General features: G+C 41.7%; 1 protein-coding gene across 6 annotated transcripts in view; it reads left to right on the top strand.

Annotated features, from left to right (window-relative positions):
- LOC309381883 (protein kinase C and casein kinase II substrate protein 3-like) overlaps positions 1–24,823 on the top strand; it is a 62,068-nt gene that overhangs the window by 23,321 nt on the left and 13,924 nt on the right. For 5 of the 6 annotated variants that reach the window (XM_081933198.1, XM_081933199.1, XM_081933197.1 and 2 more), the window contains exons 2-8: positions 8,536–8,603; positions 10,578–10,734; positions 14,671–14,906; positions 15,698–15,859; positions 18,178–18,353; positions 21,602–21,722; positions 24,552–24,697. In XM_081933198.1, coding sequence (XP_081789324.1) covers positions 8,544–8,603; positions 10,578–10,734; positions 14,671–14,906; positions 15,698–15,859; positions 18,178–18,353; positions 21,602–21,722; positions 24,552–24,697 — 1,058 coding nt within the window. In that variant the 5' untranslated portion in view covers positions 8,536–8,543. The remainder of the gene's footprint in view (positions 1–8,535; positions 8,604–10,577; positions 10,735–14,670; positions 14,907–15,697; positions 15,860–18,177; positions 18,354–21,601; positions 21,723–24,551; positions 24,698–24,823) is intronic. The other variant, XM_081933196.1, reaches the window with a different exon arrangement.

The raw sequence follows: 24,823 nt of genomic DNA, 5'->3' as shown, positions 1-24,823 counted from the left end.
TCCTAGACTTCTTGCAGAAAGGTCTGGATGGGGGTCTCTCCCATAATACCCTGAGACATCAGGTGGCTGCTCTGACGTTGGTGCTCGTCGGAGACAAACTTCCCTCCCTTTCCCACCTTCCTTTGATAAAGAGGTTTCTAAAGAGTGCCCCCACTTAGGCCCCCTCTGATCCGTAGGTTCCCCACGTGGGACCTGTCCTTAGTTTTGCGAGCCCTTTGAACTGTTACGGACGATCCACCTCCATTTCTTATCTCTCAAGGTAGCCTTCCTAGTTGCGGTGACTTCTGCTCGTCGCATTTCTGAGTTGGGGGCCCGCTCGTCTAAGAATAATCTATATCAGCTTCACCATGATAGAGTGGTCCTGCGCCTGGACCCTACTTTCCTCCCAAAGGTCAATTCCCCTTTCCATCGGGCCCAAGAGGTCATCCTTCCTAACTTCTGTCCTGCTCCTTCCCAAGAGAGGGAACGCCTTTGGCATCGTTTGCATGCCCGCTGCGCTCTACGTATTTATATCCGGCGTACAGCATCTTTTCGCAAGTCTGAGATCCTCTTCATTTCTTTTCAGCCTGGTTCTCTGGGATTTAGGGTTTTGTCTGCCACTATTGACAGGTGGTTACGCCAAGCGATCTCCATAGCCTATGAGTCCTCAGGCCAGTCTCCTCCTGCGGGGATCACAGCCCACTCCACACGGAGTGCTATTACTACTGCGGGGTGGGCCACTAGGGCCCCATTCGAGGACATTTGTCGGGCGGCTGTCTGGGTGTTTCTGACTCCCTTTATACTTCATTACCGAATAGACTCCTTTGCATCTGCTGACACGTCCTTCGGGCGCAGAGTTCTTCAGCAGATAGCAACCACCCCTTCCCCTGGGTCTTAGTCCCTCCCTGGGACTGAGCTTGGGTACGTCCCAGCAGTGACCCCTCCCTCAATTCTACTGGTAAACGAACGTTGGTCCTTACCTGAACATTCGTTTTAAGTAGAATTGAGGGAGGGGTCACATCCCTCCTGAGTAAGACCTTAGTCAGATAGTCAGCTGGAGGGTCGGGTGGCCTGTGGTCTGTTTGTTTTTTTGCAGATTTGTACTGTGACTTTGAGGGAACTGGGAACCAACAGGGAATGATGAAGCATAAAATAAATTTCCCTCAGTCTCTGGACCAATCAGGCTTTGGCGATATCCCAGCAGTGACCTCTCCCTCAGTTCTACTTAAAATAAATGTTCAGGTAAGGACCAACGTTCTTTCTCTATTAAATCTGTAGTTTTCTAAATGTGTTAGATTTCAACATTTTGGTAGTAGCAGTGCAGTACTTCTAGAAGGAACCAGGGTGAAGAAGGCAGTTTCATTACGTGTCATTTGTTTCGATATAAAAACTCAAAAATGCAATAGTTAATCAGAGCTGTCTCCAACATTACACAACAAACCAGTCCATACTGCTGAATCATCACATCAGTGGTTTATTTGGTTTTGGGTTAGTGTATTATGTGGACTCATCCAAAATGAGTTTTAGTTTATGGCTTAGTGTTATATACTCAGCCAGTCACAGATTAATCAATAAGCCATTGTTTAAAAAATCATTTAAATCATGGTAGGGGAGTGGATATGGTTGTTGAATAAGATTGGAACATTGGAAGTCCATAATCAGAGGCCTGGGGATCAGAAATAGACCTCAGGTGCCTTAAGCAAGACTATTGGAGACCTCTAATGGTTATTACAAAATTATAATTTCCATGCAATAGAAGTAGGAAATAATGAAATATGTAACAACTGAATTTAATTATAATATAAATCTAAATTTGATTAAATCGGACTTAATTGTTCTCTAGGTCCCAATGTACTATTTAAAAGTGAAGTATGGCATTGGCCCAGAAAAAGTGAGACACCCTTGCACCAGAATCCTGGTTGCTCTCTAGCTCACAAAAATAAGCTGATTATATTTGACCCATTAAGTTCCTCCCTATTTTCGGTAGTAGTTCCTTTACTCTAGCACAGTGGTTCTCAACCTTTCCAATGCTGCAACCCTTTAATACAGTTCCTCATGTTGTGGTGACCCCCAACCATAGATTTGTTGTCTCGGTTCCTAAGACCATAGAAAATATGTGTTTTCCAATGGTTTTAGGCGACCCTTGTGAAAGGTCGTTCGACCCCCAAAGGGGTCCGACCCACAGGTTGAGAACCACTGCTCTAGCAGAATGGTGATGTATACATTTTCAATCAATGTCAGTTCTTGTTAAAAGACACCAGGTGGCAAGTATTCCTGTGTAAAATATTTCAAAGTTGTATACAGTTCAATTGAGTAATTACATCCAATGTGGAAGTTCTGTCCACTTCTTTTGGTGCTTCCCCCCCCAAAGGATTTATTTATTTTTTTGAAATGATTGCACCATGATTTTCATCTCTATATAAAATATGTTTATTCTGCAAAATGCAATAACAAGGTTTTGGTTTTTTTTTTAAAAAAAAAAGCCTGGTCCATAATAAATCTTATTTGATCATTAAAATATATCACATCAACAGTATGAATGTCTATAATTCTTTTGCTAATTTTCTGTTTAGATTAACTATAAATTGTCAGGATTAGCTAAACTGACAGTGGACAATTAAGTGTAGAATCTTGTACAATACCTAAGAAAAGATCTGAAACATTTGAGACCAGAAGTCTATCTAATCAAGCATATTCACATGCTTCTAGGCATCCAGTAATTAAGGGTGTGCCTCTTGAGTTTTAGTATATGACATTAATCTATCTATTGTTGAATATGTTTGGAAATTTTGGGGCTTCACTTCAACCTCCTGATCTTAAAAGGCCACAGGACGGTTTTTAGGAATGCTACAAATAGGACAAGGTCAATTTTTGGTGTTGGGGAATGCAGATGGCTGTAGGATGCCCACCCCTAAATTGTAATTTATGTATTGTGTGAATAAATGTTTATTGAATTAACTGTGGTTATATGGATTAACATTGTGACCTTCTACTCAGCACCATTCACTTTATTAAAAAATTGCTAAACTAATGTAAAGAAAAGCGTGGATACATATAATAATCATGACAAGTATAAGTATAATTAATTATAATAAAAAAGGAAAAGGTTTGGAAAATTACTAATAGAACAACTTTAATTTTTAGCTGTATTATTTGAAAGTTTTCTTCTTTGCCCCTTTGTAAAAGAAAATATGTAAATATTGACAAACAACATATATTAACAATTCATTACTAAAGTAAGGAGTTAGATACCTACTTCTAGTCATGTATATCTATGTATATTAATTGATTTCAAATACAGGAAGTAATACCTCAAAAGAACTTGTGATTTATTAACACAGTAATCAATCCGCACTTAACAGCAGCACCCTTGTTGATTTCAACACCATGTGTGACAATAGCAGACAAGATCAAACCAGGTCTGTATGGCAGTTTGCTATGGCCAACATGCCATGGCCAACTCACTGCTGGACAACTTGCTGTGGGACAAGAATTACACTAATATCAAAGAAATGGTGGAATAGAATCATTAAAGAAAGGATGGAAAAGGAGGGACAGAATGAAATGTGAATGGCAAAAATTAAAATATTTTTTATTTATTTTAAATAATAAAATGCAATTGTTAAATTCCCCTGCAGCGAATTGTCCTGTGGCAAGTTATCTGTGACAAGTTGTCCTACAGTGAGTTGGCCACGAAGAGTTGGCCTTGGCTAATTGGTTGTGGCAAGTTGTCCCATTCCTGATCAAACCATATATGTTAATGTTCCATATCCTGTGTGTCTCTCCAATTACAGTCAAAATCAACCCTTTATTAAACATTCCCCGAAGGGTCCAATATATGTCTAATTTTAGATTAGAGGAAACGTTCTGATCTTAAAATGAGATGAATACCTTCAGTGCTTAATCTGATGAAAGATTCCTCTACTCCATCTTAAAACTCTGACCAAACAATTTCCATTAGTGTGCTAGCACAGGACATTCAAACCTGTTATTCCGGAGGTGACATGTATGACTAATATAAATTTTATCTGCTTCTATAAAAAAAAATGATTGGAGTCAGGTCACAGTTAATTCCTCCCCCAAAATTCCAGATGCAGCAAAAGCATCTGGACTAACTAAACAAAGAGCAAACACTTAAGTTTAATCAACTGCCAAGAAACACTCAGGAATAAACTCATTTTAATGCTTCAAAAAGTTTAAAAAAACAGCTTCGTCAGAACAGAGTTGATCCAAATTGCAGTATTTGAGAGATGCAATTTAGATGCTAATTTTAAGCTCAGATTACCCTAGTATCCCATCGCCATTATTTTTCCTTATATGGCTTGAAGCTTTGAGTTCAGCTAATCACCATCATTCTTAAAGAGAATTTTCATTAGTTATCCCTTATTTTTCCTCCTGCCCCAGATATAGGGCAGGAGGAAACTTAGCTAAAAAAGGTTCTTTTTTTTCCTGGATGATTAAAGCTTGGAAGGAAAAATAATGATCTCCAAAAATCCAAGGAGAATCTTTGCATGGGCTGATAAATTCAGGGTAGGATCTGGACTGCAGTCAACCATGGTAGGCATTGGATTGCCAACTGCCACAAAACTTTATTTTTACCACATCGTATAAAGCTCCCTTTTTCTGAGCCACGCAATCCTAATTTGTTTGACTGACCGGCCAGGTTCTAAGTAAATATAATCTTGTTATTTGAGGACTGCACTCAGAACATCTGCAGCAGTGGTGGGATTCAATTCTTTTTTACTACTACTAGTTCTGTGGGCGTGGCTTGGTGGGTGTGGTGTGGCTTGGTGGGCATGGCAGGAAAAGGATACTGTAAAATCAGCTTGGACTTGGGAGGCAGAAAATAGATGGGGGCGGGGCCAATCAGAAGTAGTATTTACCAATTCTCCAAACTACTCAAAATATTCGCTACCGGTTCTCCAGAACTAGTCAGAACCTGATGAATATCACCTCTGATCTGCATCACACATGTGGACTGGTTCTCTTCAAGGATTCCTACTCTTAAACAGAGGAATGTTTCAGTTCTTAGAACATGGTCAATCCTCAAGTACAACTATGAGGTTTTCTTGGAAGGTGGGGGAGAAGAACCCCATTTTCACAGGGTTCTGATAAAGAAACAACCATTTCGTGAAAATTAGCTGTTTTTGTATCCATATTGGCATCCCAGCTTTTTTGATCAGCAAGTTAATAGCTGAACTCAGACTCTTAATGGATCCTTCAATTGACTGCTAATAAAATGGATCTATTTGCAATGGGATCACTCATTGCAAAAAAAGCATGGATGCATTTTAAAGACAAGGATGGAAAGTGACACCAAAATCAATATAGCAATTGAGAAAAGATGTGGACTGTTATTCAGGGTTTTTTTACACTGTGCTGTATGAAACTAATCAAATCCTCTAGGGGCACTGTTGAGCTATATAAGTACTATTTAGAAATATGCGATTTCTAAAAGAGCCACCTCTATACTTCTGAAAAGAGAATGCTGAAATAATGCATGCCATATAACGTTAATTGTTATAGTTGGGATAAGCAACTTCTAAAAGATCAGAAGATAATATACGGAGAAAGATAATTTCTTAAGATAAACATATGAAGGGTAGATCCTCAAATAGTCAAAGTGAGCAGGCAGTTCCCAAGGGTTTTTATCTATTGCTTTATGAGGCCTAAGATTGGGAATGTCTGAATTGAATTCAAATAAATAGATGTGGATTTAATTATAACTTCTGTTACATTTCTTCAAAAATTTGCTTATTCCAAATAATCTGTGCTGCTAATGCATCAACTTTTATGTGATCTACGTGGTTTGAATCTCTCTTGTAATTAGAGTTGCAAAAAAGTGTTTATTATGATAAATATGTGTGTGCAGATGTATTTTCTTACTCCATTTTCTGAAATCTGATCAATGGAGTCATTTATTTCATAAATAGAACAGGGAGATTTTCTACCTCATCTCATATGGGGAAAGTCTGTGTATGAGGCAAGCTAAAGAACTTGGGCAAAAAAAGACCCAGCTTTTTCCCATGTGGTGGGACTTTTAGTCATTGAATCAGGATAGAGCTGGAAGGGACTTTGGAGATATTCTAGTCCAGCTCCCTGCTCAAACAGGAGATCCTGTATCATTTCAGACAAATGACTCTCCAGTCTCTTCTTAAAAATCCTCCAGTAGCAACATACCTAGAGGTGTCTATATGAACAAAGTTGTTCTAATTGAATGTAAGATACATTTGAACATTTAGGACCAAATACTTGCAGTTTTCTTCTGCTTTCAGAGGGATTGATTGGTTTAATAAATTTATAGACCACCTATCTCATACACAGGACTGGATAGCTCACAATAAAACAGAATGAAAAACAACAAAAGGAACCAGAGTAAACAACAACAACAATAATAACATAAAATAGCAGTCAAGGAGATTCACAAATACTTGTAACAAGCCATGATACAGACTCATCCATGTAATCAAGGCCCCGGGCTCAGTGCAAATTCAGTTTTTTAGATCCTTGTGTAAGGCCAACACGATTGGGGCAAGTCTAATTCTGAGATGATGTTCCAGAGGGCAGGTGCCAAGGTTAAAGAAAACATAATCCTGAGTCCCAGTAGATGATTTTTATTTTATTTTTATTTTTGGTAATAGGGCCAGGACTCTTCTGCCAGATCTAACAGGATGGATAGACACCACTGGGGGGAGACAGTCCTGTAAAAGGGTTGTTGTAACGGTGGGCAAACGGATACCCGTAGGTAATTTGCAGTCCCCTTTTTATGGTCTTCAGAGTCCTTTCCCAAAGAACTGTAAAAACCAACTTGGCATCTTCTTGTCATTTGAACTGAACCCATTTGGAAGAGAGACTGAGGGGCAAATAAACGGGTCTTGAGATTCTCCCTTTTCATAGGGAGAGCCCACTTTATCAGGGCACCCTAATAAACTGCTTTTAAATGATCTTCTGACTCGGTTGGTTATTGGGAAAGTTAACCGAGGCAGAACCTAGGGCCAAATTTGGATATCAAAAGCACCTGAAAACTGTAATGGAAGCCCTTTAAAAAAATTATCATAATTTTAAATTCAAAGCATTTCATTTTCATCAAATGCCCCAGAATAGGAGGGAAATTAGAAAACTGACCCAACCTCAATATGAATAACAAAGCACCTCCCTCTTTCTATAAACCTCTCGTCTCTGGAAACTTCCACTTCCAAAAAAGAGTACCTCCATTTACCAAAAGTTTGCCCGAGAGACAGGAAGCCTTATCATTACACCAGTGAGGCTGTGCTATGTTCACACAATACTCTTAGACTGGCCAGGCAAAATGACAGCCAAAGCGGCATTCATCTTGTTTAGGGGTTAGTCTTAGCTTGGTTAGTCTATTATTCAGGGTTTTTATACAAACTCATCCAAGGAAAATAAATGAAATTATATTCTATAAACACAGGATCTGGGTGTCCTGCCCAATGCTTTGGTTTATGAGGAAACTCTTGGAATTCAGACAGAAAAGAGAGGGTTTTAAAAAACAAGCAAACCCATGTTTCACTTGAAAATACTGCATGTAGATTAGATGGTATATTTGCCATTAACTGGCTCATATTTAAATCAAAAGGATCTATCTTGCAAAGGTTACTTGAGGAACCGTTCCATCACCCTGGGATTGGCCTGTCCCACTCATGCCAAGAGAGGAGGCATGGTGCGGGTCCCATCAGCCCAGGAGGAAGGTCTTCTCTACTGTGGCTTTTGCCCTCTGGAACATCTTGTCCTCCGATGTGAGATTGGCCTCAACCCTCCTATCCTTTTGTAAAGATATAAAGACCTGCTCTGCCAGTTGGCCTCGAGCCCCAATGGGGGAACAGCACAGAGGAGGTGGCGTAACAACAGATCTCACATCCTCCCATTCCGCCCTCATCCTCTTCATGTGTCTTTGATTTTAATTTTTGGTTTTAATTTATTCATGGTTTTAATATAGATGTATTTTTATGTCTGTAAGCCATCCAGAGTTATCTTATGGCAAGAAAGGGGAACCAATACATTTTATAATTAATACAATAAAATAGCAATAACAATAGCACTTGCTTATATACCGCTTCACAGTGCTTTACAGCCCTCTCTAAGCGGTTATTGCCCCCAACAATCTGGGTCCTCATTCTACCCACCTCGGAAGGATGGAAGGCTGAGTTAACGAGCCTGGTGAGATTTGAATTGCCAAATTGCAGGCAGCCGGCAGGCAGCAGAAGTAGTCTGCAGTACCACACTCTAACCACTGCTCCACCGTGGCACATAAATAAAACTGAAATGATTTCCCCCCTCTTTTCTTTTTACTCTCCAAAAAGTAGAGAGGGATCCTTCTGTAACACGTCCCTCATCCTTTTAGTGGCCTGAGATACCTTTAATGTGCCGGTTGCTTAGTCTATGGCTCTCCAGTCTGTCTTCCAAGATCATTCTTACATACTATTAAATTAGGTTCTTCATGATTACATCTGGAATGTGATTCCAAAACAATTGTTGAAGATGAGAACTTTATTTGATACTTTTGGATGCACTATGAGACCTGTTCCCTCTAAACAGGTGACACTATGTCTGTGATATACAGCGAGGTGGCTGCCGATGAGCCAACTACCAACAGCTTCTGGATGGTGAGTAGCTGATAACAGGGATAGGGCAGCAGGAGGGGAGGAGGTTCAATGTAAGTTTATGCAACATGTTTGACTCATTTCCTGAGCTAGCCCATTTTAGATCACCAGAATACCTTGAATCTTAAGCTAACCAAGTGGACTGAGTTTGCACCACATGCCGAACTACAAAACAAAAATACAAAATAACATCTGGTGGAGCATATTGTATGAATATGGCATCTGAGAATAATGGAAGGTATCTTCCTTCCTTCCTTCCTTCCTTCCTTCCTTCCTTCCTTCCTTCCTTCCTTCCTTCCCTCCCTCCCTCCCTCCTTCCTTCCTTCCTTCCTTCCTTCCTTCCTTCTTTCCTTCCTTCCTTCCTTCCTTCTACAGGCCCACCCAACTTGTGAATGTTATTCTGGATGGCTAACATATTTATAAAACAATTTTAAAAACCTATTACCAAAGAATAAAAAAACGGCATTGGTCACCAAACAAAACAATTAATAGAGTCCTCTCAAAACTCATCTAACCTTCAACCTTCACTTCCGTCCTGGGTTTTAATGCTTTATGAAAGGCCAGCAAGATCAGGGCTAATCTGACTTCAGGAGGATGTAGGGTTCCAGAGAGAAGACACTATGGGTGGGGGGGAATCATCATCTTTAATTGAAGGGGTCCAGAGTGTGTCCCCCTTATCGGATCTAATGGGGTGGGTGGAAAAATCAGGAATAATTTTTTAAAAATTATTTATTTGTTTGCTTATTTGCATCCTGCCTTTATTATTTTTGCAAACAATTCAACGTGACGAATATATCCAACACACTTCCTCCTATTTTCCCCACAATAACAACTCTGTGAGGTGAGCTGAGCCGAGAGAGAGTGATTGGCCTAAAGTTACCCAGTTGCCTTTCAAGTCTAAGGGGGGGGGGGCTTGAACTCACGGTCTCCTGCTTTTTTGCCTGGTGCCATGGCAGACACCAGACCCACTGGCTCTGAATTTCATCCAGAAGCACCCTGGAAGATTGTGCAGGTCTCAGAGGAGAGGTGTAACATAGGCATCCCAAAGGCCACCTGTAAACTGCCCATTCTGCTGAATTCTGCAATTTCTGAACTGGCTACAAGGCCCAGTTCCTTGGGATAAAAATTAGTGAAGCCAAGACTGCATGACATTGACGAAAGGGTAGCAAAAAGGTAAATTGGAAGAGCTGAGGTACTGAAGGTTTCTGATTTTCTTAAAGGCATATCCAAATTGTAGGCTAGATTAGAAAGTTGGGGGGGGGGGAGAAGAAAGCAATAACAGTCCCAAATTGCTGTGAAGAAAGCCACATTAGGACATCAACAGTCTGCTTATTCAAAATTTCTCTTTCTCTTAATGTGGATTTTTCATTATCACATCACTTGATCTTAAACAGGAAAAAAGAACTTGACTATAGCATTGCAAACTTCAGTATCAGATTTTTTTGTTATGTCTGGCTACATTTCCCCCCTGGAGTTTTTAAAAATAAATGATAACTTAAATGCAATGTTCCTTGAACTTCAGACTAGCTACTCATACTTTAGCCTACTGTGTTGCGTGAACCCAGCTCATAATTTACGGTTCTCTGTGTTGTGCAAATTCAGAGAAGTGGGTTAATTGAGCACATTGTAATTTGGTAAATTATGGATTAGCATGTTGTGCAAAGACTTCCAGTTTTAAAAACACATTTATCCCATTATCCCATATTCTTTTAAAATAATTAAAAGTCATAATACCTAATTTATACTTGTTTTTCTGGAACACTTAATGATAGTGCTTGGGATTCTCTGTTTTTCAAAAACCTCAAATGGGGTTGGTTTGATTCTGGTTGGAATTCACAGGAGGACCCCAGAGGAGGTAGAACTCTGTGGGATTTGGAAGGGAAGGCATTAAATGGTAGGCACTGTTTTGAAGGGGCATTCCTGCACCAAGAGACTGAGACCACTCCCCATCCCTTCTTCCCATCCCTTTTCCTGCAGCCCAATCACTACCAGAGCACAGTCAAACGTCTGGATGATGGGTACCGGGTCTGTGACCAGATTGTAGCTTGCTTCCAGGAACGGGCAAAGATTGAACGTAACTACGCTTCGATGATGGATGAATGGACTCGCAAATGGCGGCCCCTGGTTGATGCAAGTGAGTGGTTTCATCCTTTTTCTGTGGATGTTCCAAATTCTGGTTTGCTTTATATGTGGGTTTCATTTGAAAGAAATGGGGATCTGGGGGGGGAAAACTGATAGAAATGTGTGTTCTAACTGTATATTAGTATGCTTGCTATTTCCTCAAGGATTAAGGTCAACACTTTGCCACACCTAGAATGTTTATTCTCAAGTTATTTGCAATATTACTAGAGTGCGTTGTAAATCCAACCTTCCTTATATCTTTGATGCATGTCTATGCCTCCAAGTTCTGAGTTATGCAGTTTTACCCTGATTTATTTATGTAGGCAAAGCATCAGCCCACACAAAAACAGAAAGCAATATAGGGAATTGAGGGAATTCATTATTACCCCATCAGCCTTTTGGGGTCTTTCCCCACTTATACCTAACTATTCCCCCAAAGCATCCTTGCAACATCTTTTTCCTACCATGTGCCCATGATGCTGCCTTCAATTTGTCCCCAGTCCATGGGTGAAACCTATTATTCCTTGCTATGTTGAAAGGTAAGGGGCTCAGTGACTCAGTGGCTAAGATGCTGAGCTTGTCGATCAGAAAGGTCGGCAGTTTGGCGGTTTGAGTCCCTAGTGCTGCATAATGGAGTGAGCTCCTGTTACTTGTCCCAGATTCTGCCAACCTAGCAGTTCGAAAGCATGTTTAAAATGCATGTAGAAAAATAGGGGCCACCTTTGGTGGGAGGGTAATAGCGTTCCGTGCACCTTCGCTGTTTAGTCATGCTGGCCACATGACCACAGACATGTCTTCGGACAGCGCTGGCTCTTTGGCTTTGAAATGGAGATGAGCACCGCCCCTAGTGTCAGGAACGACTAGCACATATATGACTAGGAATGGTGGAAACAAGGGAGGGCAAATGTTGTAGAGTTTTCTAGATATCACATGGATGTAAAAAAAACAGCTGGAAAAGTCTCTCTTTTTTTATTTCAAGATTCAGTAAAGTTTGTTCTTGCCATAAACTTACAGTTTGTTCTTTTTATTCCTAGAATATACTATGGAACCATTTAAAAAAATGTTCCAGGAAAATTCTCCTTTCAACTTTCCCAGCCCTGCTGTATTTATCTAGAACAGGGGTGGCGAACACGCGGCTCGCGAGCCGCATGCGGCTCCCGGCCAAAATAAATGAGGCTCTTTGCCTCTTATCATTATTTAGTATACTGTGGCTCGGATCGCGCGCTCCCTTTCGGAAGCTGGGGAGGTCCTTTGCAGGCAGCTAGAACGGGCCGCCTGCAAAGGACTTCCCCAGACTTGCTTTGAGGAGCACGGGGCGACTGAGGCTAGTTGTGAAGCCCCAAAGCCCCCACCGCCACTGGAAAAACTGCTGCCACCTCCTCCTCATCCTCCTCTAACAGGCAGCACTGCCGGGTTTGCCGCCCGGCGCTGCAGCTGAGATGAAGTCGCCAAAGCTCCAGCCGGCATCTCCGCGCTTGGCAGCGGCGCCTCCCCTCCGCTCGGAGCAGCTGAGCTCAGTCAGCGCTGGGTTACCCCTGCCCCCTCCTCCTCCTCTGCCGTGCTTTTGAGGAGCCATGAGGCTGCAGGAGCCAGTAGGAAGGGGGGGAGCAGGGGAAAAAAAGCCTCATGGCTCCTCAAAAGCACGGAGGAGGGGGAGGGGGCAGAGGTAACCCAGCGCTGAGCTCAGGAGCAAATCTGGTGATTCTGTTGGAGGAGGAGGAGGAGGAGGTAGCAGCAGTTATTCTGGTGGCAACTCGTACTTGTCGGCATCTTCAGCAGAAGCCCTGCCCACAATGAAGAAAGCAAAGATGGAGCAGATGACGTCGCTGCAACATGACTGGAGGAGGAATTCTGGGAGTTGAAGTCCACAAGTGTTAAAGCTGTCAGGTTTGAAGACCCCTGGGGGGTTTTTTCCCTAAAGGGTTAGGGGTGCAAGGGTCTTGTAACTTGACAGCTTTAAGAGTTGCGTGCTTCAAATGCCAGAGTTTCTGAGCCAACATTTTGGTTGCTAAGCAGGAGCGTTGTTAAGTGATACTGATATTATATAACACTTTGAATTAAGCGGGTACCTTGAAGAAACATAACTTTGAGTTTCAAATAATACTGATTTCGTTGTTGTCTTAGGTGACATCTGTGAAAAAAAATCGGGTGCTCAGGCATGAAAATGTGCCGCTCAAACACTATACTTTTCTGCTCACATCGAAAAGAAATTAGAGGGAACATTGCTTCCGGGTCTGTTTTGGCAGGTCACTGCGTGGTGTGGCTCTCTGACTCTCACAGTTTAAAATTTTGGCTCTTTTTGTCGAACTTGTTCGCCACCCCTGATCTAGAATGTTGATATAGCTAGTCATAATACTATAATGAATTTCTTAAAACTGGCCCTAGTTGTAACTTCAAAAGATAGGTAGATAATTCCCATGATATGGGACTGGGTGATATTTTTCCCTTTGAAGTAATGATTTCATCATGATAAAGTGTATGGGAGGATAAGTGTTTCTGACAGCATGGTAATATCCTTGCTCTGATGCCTACAGAAGAAACTGGTTTTCCATGGATAGTTGCTGTTGACAACCTATGCAATTGAAAAGCCGAATAAACCATGCCTTTTAAAAGTTATCTAAGAAAATCAAGATGTTCTATATTCCAGAGGCTTGCCCTGAGGCATTTTAACATCTATTATATGAGAATGCTGTTAGGTTTTTTTTTTTTTAATGTACCTGAAACTGCAGTCTTGAGCAATTAGTAAAATGCTGGGACTCATCTGCAAATAATTCAGGCTACATATATTTTTGGGAATTATCTCCTAGAGTCCAGGTGCTGTCATTCCAAAGGATGCTGTCATCATATTATTATAGATTTTAAAGCATAGTTGGGTAGTCTGTGGTCAGGAAGTGTCCTGCCAAAATCAGTAATAAATGTTGCACTATATAGAACACCATGAGGCCCATTTCTGTAGCCCATGAGCATAGCTGAAATACCTGATATAAAATTCATGGCTGCCATTTGGCCAATGGTGTTTGCAAGGTGTGACTTTAAAAAAAAATCAAGCTGTTCGCTATGATAAGACAATCAAAGCACCTTGATGAACATAAAAAACAGGTGGAGTTTCAATTACACAGTCACAGCTGCCATCTTGACTTTTTAAATCATATTCTATAGACCAGGGGTGTCCAAACTTGGGAACTTTAAGACTTGTGGACTTCAACTCCCAGAATTCCCCAGCCAGCCATGCTGGCTGGGGAATTCTGGGAGTTGAAGTCCACAAGTCTTAAAGTTTCCAAGTTTGGACACCCCTGCTATAGACACTCCTACAGCTGCCATATCATTTATCTGGCTGATTCCACTTAAATAGCAATAGCAGTTAGACTTATATACCGCTTCAGGGTGCTTTATAGCCTTCCCTAAGTGATTTACAGAGCCAGCATTTTCCCCGCAACAATCTGGGTCCTTATTTTCCCAACCTTGAGAAAATAAATAAAAGGCTGAGTCAACCTTGAGCTGCATTCTAACCACTGCACCACCATGGTTCTTGTGCTAAAGCAGCGCTTCTCAATGTTGCCCCCTTCAAGATGTGTGGATAGCACAGATGGCTGAGGAATTCTGGGAGTTGAAGTCCAAATGTGGTTGAAAAAGACTCACTTAGAGTAGGCCAATTTTCTGTCCTACTCTAGGACAGAAATAAGGATTTCTGCCCACCTCACTTCCCATTCACTAACATCTGCGTTAATGGAGAAAATCCCACACATGATTACAGCAGAGTAAACGTTGCCAGCAATGTCAATTTTTAAATGACTTCTCTGCCTAGATCATTTCTCCAGTTTTCCGATTCCTCAATAAAGCATCAAGTTTGCATTCTCCAAAACCCAAGAAATTACTTGTTCTCGATTTTGCTGCAGTGAAGGAATTTATGAATTCCTGTCATTACCTATCCTTCTTCCTTCACTTCTAGGCCCGGCATATGGTTCCCTACTCCGGGCATGGCAAGCTTTCCTGGGGGCTTCTGAGCGGTTAAGCCAACTACACATGGAGATGCAAAGGGCTTTGGTCTCTGAGGATGCTGGACGTATCCGATCCTGGCAGCATGATTCCTATCACCGCAAGCTCTTTGGGGGCTTCAAGGAGGCTTGTGAGCTAGAAAATGGTTTCCAGCGGGCCCAGAAACCCTGGACTAAGAAGCTCAAGAAGGTAGGAAGAACCTTTGGGAATTCTCTAGGTGTAGAGATAGGTAAAGGGATGCAGTGGCTCAGTAGCTAAGACGCTGAGCTTGTTGATCAGAAAGGCGGGCAGTTTGGCGGTTCGAATCCTGATCGCCTTGTAACGGAGTGAGCTCCCATTACTTGTCCTAGCTTCTGCCATACTAGCAGTTTGAAAGCATGTAAAAATGCAAGTAGAAAAATAGGAACTGGTGGGAATTGGTGGGAAGGTGGGAATTGGTGGGAAGGTAATAGCGTTCCGTGTGCCTTTGGCATTTAGTCATGCCAGCCACATGACCACGGAGACATCTTCGGACAGTTCTGTCTCTTTGGCTTTGTAACGGAGATGAGCACCGCTCCCTAGAGTCAGGAACGACTAGCACATATGTATGTGGGGAACCTTTAGATTTACCTAGCGATAGGTAAAGACATGGAGGAATAGAATCCAAGGATTTGGGTTTCTTTAGGAAGCAGAAGAAGCTTTAGAGAAATAAAGGTTTATCTTTATTGTGAGCTTGAATCTCTCTTTCCCTTTAACCCTGATCCCTACCCTTTTCCAACCAGGTCCAACATGAAGCAATAGAATGAGGTTGGATGGAGTCCTCAGTTTATGAATAGTAGGAGGCTAGCATTGGCTGCCTACGTAGACCTATTTCCTTCCCACTGACTCCATAAACTAAGGGTATATGGAAAATACGGAGAAGGATTTCTGGGACTACTGGGTCCCGACTGTCCTGACTTTTCATCCCTTTCCTCCTCATCCTGTTCAACTTTTACATTCAGGCAGAGAAGGCCAAAACTCTTTATCACAAGGCCTGCCGCAAAGAGCACATTGCAACACTGCGGGAGAGTGGAATCCAGGTAGCATCGGGAGCTGAAGTATCTCCAGATCGGCAACGTACTTTGCGGGAAGAACATCAACGTTGTAGCCAAGAAACCAGCAAGGTAGGGGAGTGTTCGTCTCCATCTTCTCCGTTGCTCTTGGCTGGTGGGGCAGCTTGTCAGATAGGCCAACTACATTGGCCAAATTTTGCCTGTTGTGTACATCTATTATATGCTACTGTTGGCTTCACCATCAGCTGGCCATGACAGGTAGTGCTCAATTGATGACCATAATTGAGTCCAAAATTTCTGTTGCTAAGTGAGGCATTTATTAAGTGAGTTTTGCCCCATGTTATGAACTTTCTTGCTACAGTTGTTAAGTGAATTGCTAGAGGTGTTAAGTTAGTAACATGGTTGTTAAGTGAATCTGGCTTCCCCATTGACTTTACTTGTCAGAAAGTCTCAAAAGGGGAATCATGTCGCCCCAGGAAACTGCAACCGCCATAAGTGTGAGTCAGTGGCCAAGCGTCTGAATTTTGATGACATCATTATGGGGAGGCTTCAATGGTCATAAGTCATTTTTTCATTGCTGTTGTTACTTCAGATGGTCACTAAATGAATTGTTGTAAGTCAAGGACTACCTATATTTTGTTTAAAATATAAAGCAGAAACAGAACTACAGTTCCCAGCATTCTTCATTTTAGGCCAGAGTGGCACCAGTTGTTCTGAGTTATATTTTAGCAACATCTAGAGAACTAACAGTTCCCTGATACTTTTATCAAATATATCAATTCACTGGTGGGGTTAGAGAACATGTCCACCTCTTGCGCCTTCAGTATAGGGTGGTCCTTGACTTAGGACACAATTAGGACCAGAATTTCCATTCTTAAGCAAAGCAGTTAAGTTAGTCATACCCAATTTTGTGTCCTTTTTTGCCATGGTCATTAAGCAAATCACTGCATTCGTTAACCACGTGGTTGAATCCTGATTCCATCTTTAACTTTGCTTGTTGGAAGCCAGCTAGGAAGGTCGCAAATGGTGATCACATGACCCCCTTTCCCCAAAACTGCAACTATTGTAAGCAAATGCCAGGTGGTCAAGTGTCCAATTTGATCACGTGACCATGGAGCTGCTGCAGGAATCATAATCAGAGCCTCGGTGGCACAGTGGTTAGAGTGCTGTAATGCAGGCTACTTCTGCTGCCTGCCAGCTGCCTGCAGTTTGGCAGTTCAAGTCTCACCAGGCTCAAGGTTGACTCGGCTTTCCATCCTTCCAAGGTGGGTAGAATGAGGACACAGATTGTTGGGGGCAATAGGCTGACTCTGTAAACCACTTAGTGAGAACTGTAAAGCACTGTAAAGCGGTATATAAGTCTTAAGTGCTATTGCTATAAATGCGAGGACTAGTTCCAAGTCCTTTTTTTCAATGCCATTGTAACTTTGAGCAATTGCCAAATCAATTTTTTACTGTGCAGTAATGATTGAGATCTTTTGCTAATATCTGAGTAATGTTTGGGACTTGGGGATTTATCTGGAATAAAAAAATTCACAATGATTTAAAGCAAACAGTTTTTATTTTCTTTGATTGGAAATGCAATTATGCAGAACAATACTATTGTTGCCTGAGTGCAGCAAACTAAATACAAAATCTGTTTGAAGAACAGTGTGACCTTTTAATATTCTGGATTGGGTTCAAAAAAAAAATTAAATAATTATGATTTGCAGATTTATTTTTCAAGTCAGCCAATTCAAACCTTTTTGCTCATCAAGATGCTGGGTGTGCAGAGTTTTTTTTTTAACCCAGAATTGCAGAACAGCAAGAGCGAATTACAAACACATATTATAATGTGAAGGACACAATTCTACACATATGATGTGTAATAACAAATATCGAAGATAAAACTTTTCACACAAAAGTTAGTGTCCTCACCAAAATCGCCTCAAACATTACAAAGTGTTGACAACCTCATCCCAAGATCTCACAAGCTCTCAGAAATCTCAAGAGTCAGCCAGAATCTTGTGAGATTGCATGAACTTGTAAACATTCAGCAATTATAGGCACACACACACACAAACATATATATATATATTAAATGCTAATTTAATTTGGAGTGGTATGATGCGATTTGAGTGGGAGTGCATATTCTAACACCCACAGGCATTGATCTCTGCCTACCTCCTACATTCATTCAAGTTCCCTGGTCTAAGGCAGGAGATAACCCATCAATCTTATTTAGCTCCCCAAAGCAGATGAGTTTCTTCCTCCCTCTCCCTGCAATGCAGCAAAACCAACCAGTCTGGTTACTGTGGGCCACAAGGAGTGGCCTGCAGCTGAATGAGCATTGCCTTGTCCAAGACATCTGAGAGCATACGTTTAGGGATAGGGATTCCAAAGATTGGAGAATCTGAAAGCCTATGAATTTTCTTGGCTCTGGTCAACAGATCCGTGAACGTTATGAGAAGGCCCTGCAGGAGCTCGACCGTTGCAGTCCTCGCTACATGGAAGAAATGGAGTGTGTGTTTGAGCAGGGGCAGGCTCTGGAGCAGAGACGGATTGTCTTCCTCAAAAGTGCCTTCCTCGCCCTGCATCGGCGTCTGGATATCACTGCAGATTCCAGGTGTGGAAAAAGGAGTCTTGCATCAGGCCCCAAGAATAACATATAGAGTTGTTTCCTCATTGTTGTTGGCCTACAGACAGAATCTTGCCTGACTAAAACCACATTCTACATAGCTATAGATATATACTGTGAACTGCTAGGGAGGTCTGTCTTTGTCTTCTTCCTGCCTACCAGACATTCCAAACTTCACTGCCCTTTTGCCTTATGGAAAGCAACCTCTCCCTCCTGTGACTGTAACTACATTTCCAACATAACCTGTGGGCTATATAACTCATACAGCTGGTCTCACATTGTTCAGATCCATTGGTTAAAATGAAGATACTGGTATTAAGCTTCATGCAGCAGGATTTCCTCTCATTGAAAAAGCCATTCCTCATTGAAAGGGGTGGTAAAATGGCCATTACTGGACACCAGGGACATTTTTAGTTAAAATCCAATTTATCTACTTCATGCATGACTGAGGAATTCTGAGAGTTGAAATCCACATAGCTTAAAGTTTCTAAGGTTGAGAAACAGTGATTTACTCTATCCTCATGGATGCCAGATATGGATTATGGTGCTGGCTAAAAAGGAATAAAAGGCCACTCCTCCAGATGTGCAGTATCACCATTTGCCATTAGATGGAGGAATAAAGCTAAGGCTGACCATTGAGGAGGGATCAAAAAAGGCAAGATGCTGACTAACTATACAATCAAATCATCATCTTGACTTCTTTGATCACCAGATGACCTGGTGCTTCCTTTATTCCCTTAAAACTATCTCTCCACAGGCAGCTACACCATAGATGTCCTCTGCCCTTTTTTCCAGAATGCCACATTCCACAAAAGAACTTGTAATTGATTCACAATTAGATAGTCAGAGGATGCTTCCAGATAGATACTATAATGCTATTATAATCCTAGCTACAATTTTGGCGCCTGTCCTGGGTTCAACAACTCCTTCCCCATTGCCTACCTTATAGAATATATTCTTATCACAGCTGCCCTGAACTGCAGCAAAAAAAATAAATAAATAAAAATAAAATAAATCCCAATTGTCAATGTTCTACAGGCAGCTTTTACTAATTATTAGGCAACAATTATTATTATTATTATTAGGCAACCATTTATAAGTACATTAATGTTATATTGAATTATTGAATGACCTGCCCAGAACTAAACAGCTCTCCTTCCCCACCCTTCTGAAATCTGCTCACTCTACCGTAATTGTCTCTGCCCATGTTTCCTGCAGCTGGACACTTGGTGTTGAAATGGGACAACTTGGCACGGCCAACTTACCCTGGCTAACCCTCCCTGGCCCTCTTGCTGTGGCTGACCATGGTTAACTCTCCGAGGGACAGCCAACTCACCAAGGGACAGCTCACCATGGAACAATTCAATGCAGGATAATTCAAGAGAGGGACAAGCGAGACGGGTGATGCCATGTTTTGGCTCACCCCAGCTCAAGGGCTTCTAACTTGAGAAGATTGAAACCAAAAACAAGACAAGGCCTCCTGCAATTCTCTTGTCCCTCTCTTGAGTTATCCCCAATTGAATTGTCCCGCAGTGAGCTGTCCTATGGTGAACTGGCTGAAGCGATTTGGCTGGGGTGAGTCAGCCGGGGTGAGACAGTTGGGGCAAATCAGCCACAGTGAGCCGACTGCGTCGAATTGTCCTAAATTCCTTGGTTTTAAGGCTTAGGTAAGTCTGCCATTTCCCCTTTTCCTTTCCCTCTCATCCAAACTTCTTATTTTTGAGCTATTTCTCCCAACTTCTCAGCTTCTCATAGATGAAACTTCTTATAGATGAAACCTCACTGCTAATTGATTATGTGAAAATGCACCATCAAACCCAACTCTTAATGATGAGCCTAGGACAACTTTAGGTTTGAACCTTAGACGTCCTCGAGGCTGGAGTGAACCAGAGCTTGAGTCACTTGTCCTTCTTTTGTTCCTCTGTTGAGTTATCCCATGTTGAATTGTCCTACTCCTATGGCAAGTTGGGAACAGGAAGTTGGACATGGTGAGTCGGTTGCAGGAAGACTGCCAGGGCGAGTCAGGCGGGGTGAGTCAGCTGGGGCGAGTTGGCCATGGCAAATTGTCCCATTCTGCTTAGTGACCCCAGACGGGTTCTCTTCATGACAATCAATGTCTAACCTGTTCTTGCCTCCACCATTTCTACTAAAAAAGTCTCCATTCTACACTATTCCCCCATCTCATGGCCTGACCTTTAAAACAGGAGCTAGTTAAACTATACCTTAGCATCTCTCCAAGGTAAATCTTATCTCTTCCCCAAATATGTACCTCCATTCACCTTCCTCCCATCTGATCTTCTTTCCTACATCCTACAACTGTGATGGCGAACCTATGGCACACGTGCCACAGGTGGCACGGGGAGCTATATTTGCCAGCACGGCAGCCCCCAGCTCCAGCACCAATATGTGCGCTGGCCAGCTTTTTCGGCCTTCTGGAGGGTCGAGGGAGGCTGTTTTCCCCCTCCCCAGTCTTCAGGAAAGCCTCTGGAGCCTGGGGAGGGCAAAAAACAAGCCGAATGGGTCAACCAGAAGTTCGGGAATGAACTTCCAGATTGTCCATTGGGCCTGTTTCCCCCCCCCCCCCATCCAGGCTCTGGAGGCTTTCTTGAAGACTGGGGAGGGCAAAAAATGGGCCCAAAGGGCCAACCGGAAGTTCAGAAATGATCTATTTCTGCCTTCCGGAGGACCTCCGGGGGACCAGTGGAAACCGTTTTTGCCCTCCTCAGACTTCAAAAAAGCCTCCACAGTCTGGGGAGGGTGAAAACTCCCCCCCTCCCTGTGCAGGGAGTCGTACACACATGTGTCGTGTGGGTTGTGTGCGCATGCACAGATAGGTAGGGCCGGGGGGCATGCACAATTTTGGTACTCCTTTAAAAATAAAGATAAAGGTTAGCTATCACTGTCCTACAATCTAGCTGCTAAAATTGCAGCCTGCCTTGCCTTGTAGCCAATTTTCCTGAAAAGCACCAGGTTGCACTCTCAATCAGAACATGTTCAATCTTTCTCTCTTGGATATATATTTTGTAATGGTTGGAAAGCACAGTAGAATTCCACGTGGCAAATGTTGCAACTCAGTACATCCTGTAAAAACATGCAAGTCAGTTTCACAACTTTGTAAACACCTTGAAGGCAGCATCCTCGGTTAGACTTATTTGCTCCTAAGTGGGAATGTTTTGTGCATGTTGCGTGCTTGTATGTGTGATGATTTTCTCATCTTTATCTCTCATTTTCTCCAGTGTCCAAGCTGTTTATAGTGACTTGCATCAGGCCATTGAGGAGATAAATGACCAAGAGGATCTTAAATTGTGGCGTAACCGAAATGGCCCAGGAATGCCCATGAACTGGCCAAAATTTGAGGTGGGAAGCATTTCTTCTTCAATGGTAGGAGAAGAGCATCCTTATGTTCTCAGAATCCTTCCGGTTTCCATTTATGCACATATAGGAAAAATGTCCCAACATAGTAATACAGGTAGTCCTTGACTTACAACAGGTTAATCATCATTCAAAGTTACAACGATAGTGAAAAGAGTGATCATTTTACTCACTTATAATCGCTGCAGAATCCCCATGGTCATGGGATTAAAATTCAGACACTTGGCAATTGACTCACGTTTATGACACCTGCAGTGTCTTGGGGTCATATGATCACTTTTTGCGATCTTTTAACAAGCAAAATCAGATTCGTTTAACATCCATGTTACTAACTTAACAATTGCAGGGATTCACTTAACAACTGTGGCAAGACAGGTCATAAAATGGGGCAAAATTGAGAGAGTCCAAAGATATTTCACGAGAAGAGTCCTCCATTCATCTACCCGCAGTAAAATACCTTGTGCCACCAGACTTGAAATTTTGGGCTTAGACAACTCAGAACTATGCCGCCTTCGGTCTGACCTGAGCGTAGTACATAAAATTATCTGCTACAATGTCCTACCTGTCAATGACTACTTCAGCTTCAACCACAACAATACCCAAGCAAGCAACAGATACAAACTTAAGGTAAACCACTCCAAACTCGATTGCAGAAAATATGACTTCAGCAATAGGTTGGTCAATGCCTGGAATGTACTACCTGACTCTGTGGTTTCTTCCCCTAACCTCCAAAACATTAACCTTTGACTGTCTACTGTTGACCTCACCCCATTCCTAAGAGGTGTGTTAGGGGCGTGCATAAGCACACCAACATGCCTACCGTGCCTGTCCTAATGTCCCTTTTTATTCCTACCCTTTTCATGTATTCAAAATCATGTTTATACTTTTATCTGTTGTACATATGTGCTTGACAAAATAAATAAATAAAAATAAATAAATAAATAAATAAATAGAACAAATGTCTCACTTAGCAACAGATATTTGGGGCTCAATTATGTTCCTAAATCAAGTTCTACCTGTAGTTTCTAGTAAGAAAAAAATAAATCCACTGTTTAGTTGATTCTAAATCCAGATATTATCACTTCTCCATGGTTTTTCCCCCCAGAGACAAAGAATTATTTCTCTTCAGAGCCTTCAGGCTGACAGTCAACTGTTGTTTATAGCATCCTCTGTGACAAAACAATTCAGCTGATAGCTAGGGAAATATTTCAGATTGTTTGATAACAACAGTAAACTCCTTTGTCCCTTTTTTGACAAGTTGCCAGAAATAACATGAAAGAAGTAAAGATTTTTGCTTTCATTTAACATCTCATTTACACCTCTTAACAATTATGGTTTGATAAAAATTAGATTATGAGTTAAAAATTAGAGCTAAACCCCACAGCTTGGTTTAGGAATCTTCAGACTCTTCAGGCTGACCGTCTGATTTAATTAATTATGCTATTTACCTTTGTATTTCTTTCAAGGTAAATTATAGGATTTTACTGTAAAAAAAATAATCTTGGCACCAAATGAAATATAAAAGACACCTAAGTTTTGATAGTGCAAGAATTCCAACACCTACACTCTTCTCTAGGGTTTTGTATAGCCTTGCAAATGGGGCCTGGTTGAAGGAAGGCTTTAGGAATCTATTTATATGGAATACAGAATAACTGTAATTCTAGTCAATCAGGAGCCTTTATACCAGGGGTGTCCAAACTTGGAAACGTTTAAGACTTGTGGACTTCAACTCCCAGAATTCCCCAGCCAGCATGGCTGGCTGGGGAATTCTGGGAGTTGCAGTCCACAAGTCTTAAATGTTCCCAAGTTTGGACACCCCTGCTTTATACCATGCTGGACAAATGGCTGTCCAATCACTACTTAAAACCTCCAATCATAGAGTACCCACAATTTCCAGAGGCAAGCCATTTCATACTTTCTTTCTTTCTTTTTTTTGCAAAAAGTGGCCCGTTTTTGCAAAAAAGCTAATTGATTTTGAGAATTATTAATGGCTTTTAAGAAATAGCGACTACAGGCAGTTCTCAACTTACAACCATAATTGAGAGCAGAACCTCCGTTGCTAAGTGAGGCAGTCATTAAATGAGTTGTGCCCAATTTTATGACCTTTTTTGCAGGGTCATTAAGTGAACCACATAATTGTTAAGTGAATCCAGCTTCCACCATTGGATTTGTTTGTCGGAAGCTGCAAATGGCAATCACATGACCCTGGGACACTGCAGCTGTCGTAAATATAGGATAGTTGTTAAGTGCCCAAATTTTGATCATGTCACCATGGGAACACTGACAGTCACAAGGAGGAGTTGTAAATCACTTTTCCCAGCACCTTTTTAACTGAACACTAAACAAATGGTGGTAAGTTGAGGTCTTTTTATATTTCCATACATACAAGTCAAGAGGGAAATTGGAAAATAATACTAAAAATTGTTGGGGGCATTAAAAAAAAAAACCCCACTAAACAAATTGCCAGCACGTTTTAATGAAAAAATTTCTCAGGGTAAATGTATTACTTTATTAAAGTTCCCATACATTTTTCAACACTTTTTTTAGAAGGGCAGATTTTATTTTTCTTCTTTGGACTAGTTACCGTCCATCTCTTGAGATAATGCATGTTGGAAAACCCACTTCACCTATCTCCAAAATATTATAATGCTTTTCATCCTGTGGTGATTAGAGACTTCCTGCGGGTGACTGACAGGTCCAACTACCCGAAAAGGTATCCACATCAACCGAGCTCTGCCTATTGCAAGGCTGCCCTTTTGATTCCTAACCACTTCCAACTTTTCTTCTTCTTCTTTTATTCTGAATGGGATGCAGCCCAAATTCAGATTTCACGTTTTCTTCCTCTCCTCTCCTGCTACCCAGGATTGGAGTCCTAATGATGAGAGGACACAAGTGAAGATCAAGAAACCGAAAGAACCAGAGAAAGTGACACCCTGTAGCATCTCCCCCACCCAGAGCTGGTGAGTTGTATCTCCACCTCCCTCTTCCTTCTCACCCTCCAAAATCAGTGAAAGAGCTAAAACGATAAAAAAATAATGTTGGATAATGTGTAACTTGTAGTGTCCGTCCTCCGAACTCAATAAACT

The sequence above is a fragment of the Natrix helvetica genome (assembly GCF_964273705.1).
Source record: "Natrix helvetica genome assembly, chromosome: Z".
Taxonomy (NCBI): domain Eukaryota; kingdom Metazoa; phylum Chordata; class Lepidosauria; order Squamata; family Natricidae; genus Natrix; species Natrix helvetica.
Note: the sequence above shows the minus strand (reverse complement) of the source record. Positions and strands in the feature narration are given on the sequence as shown.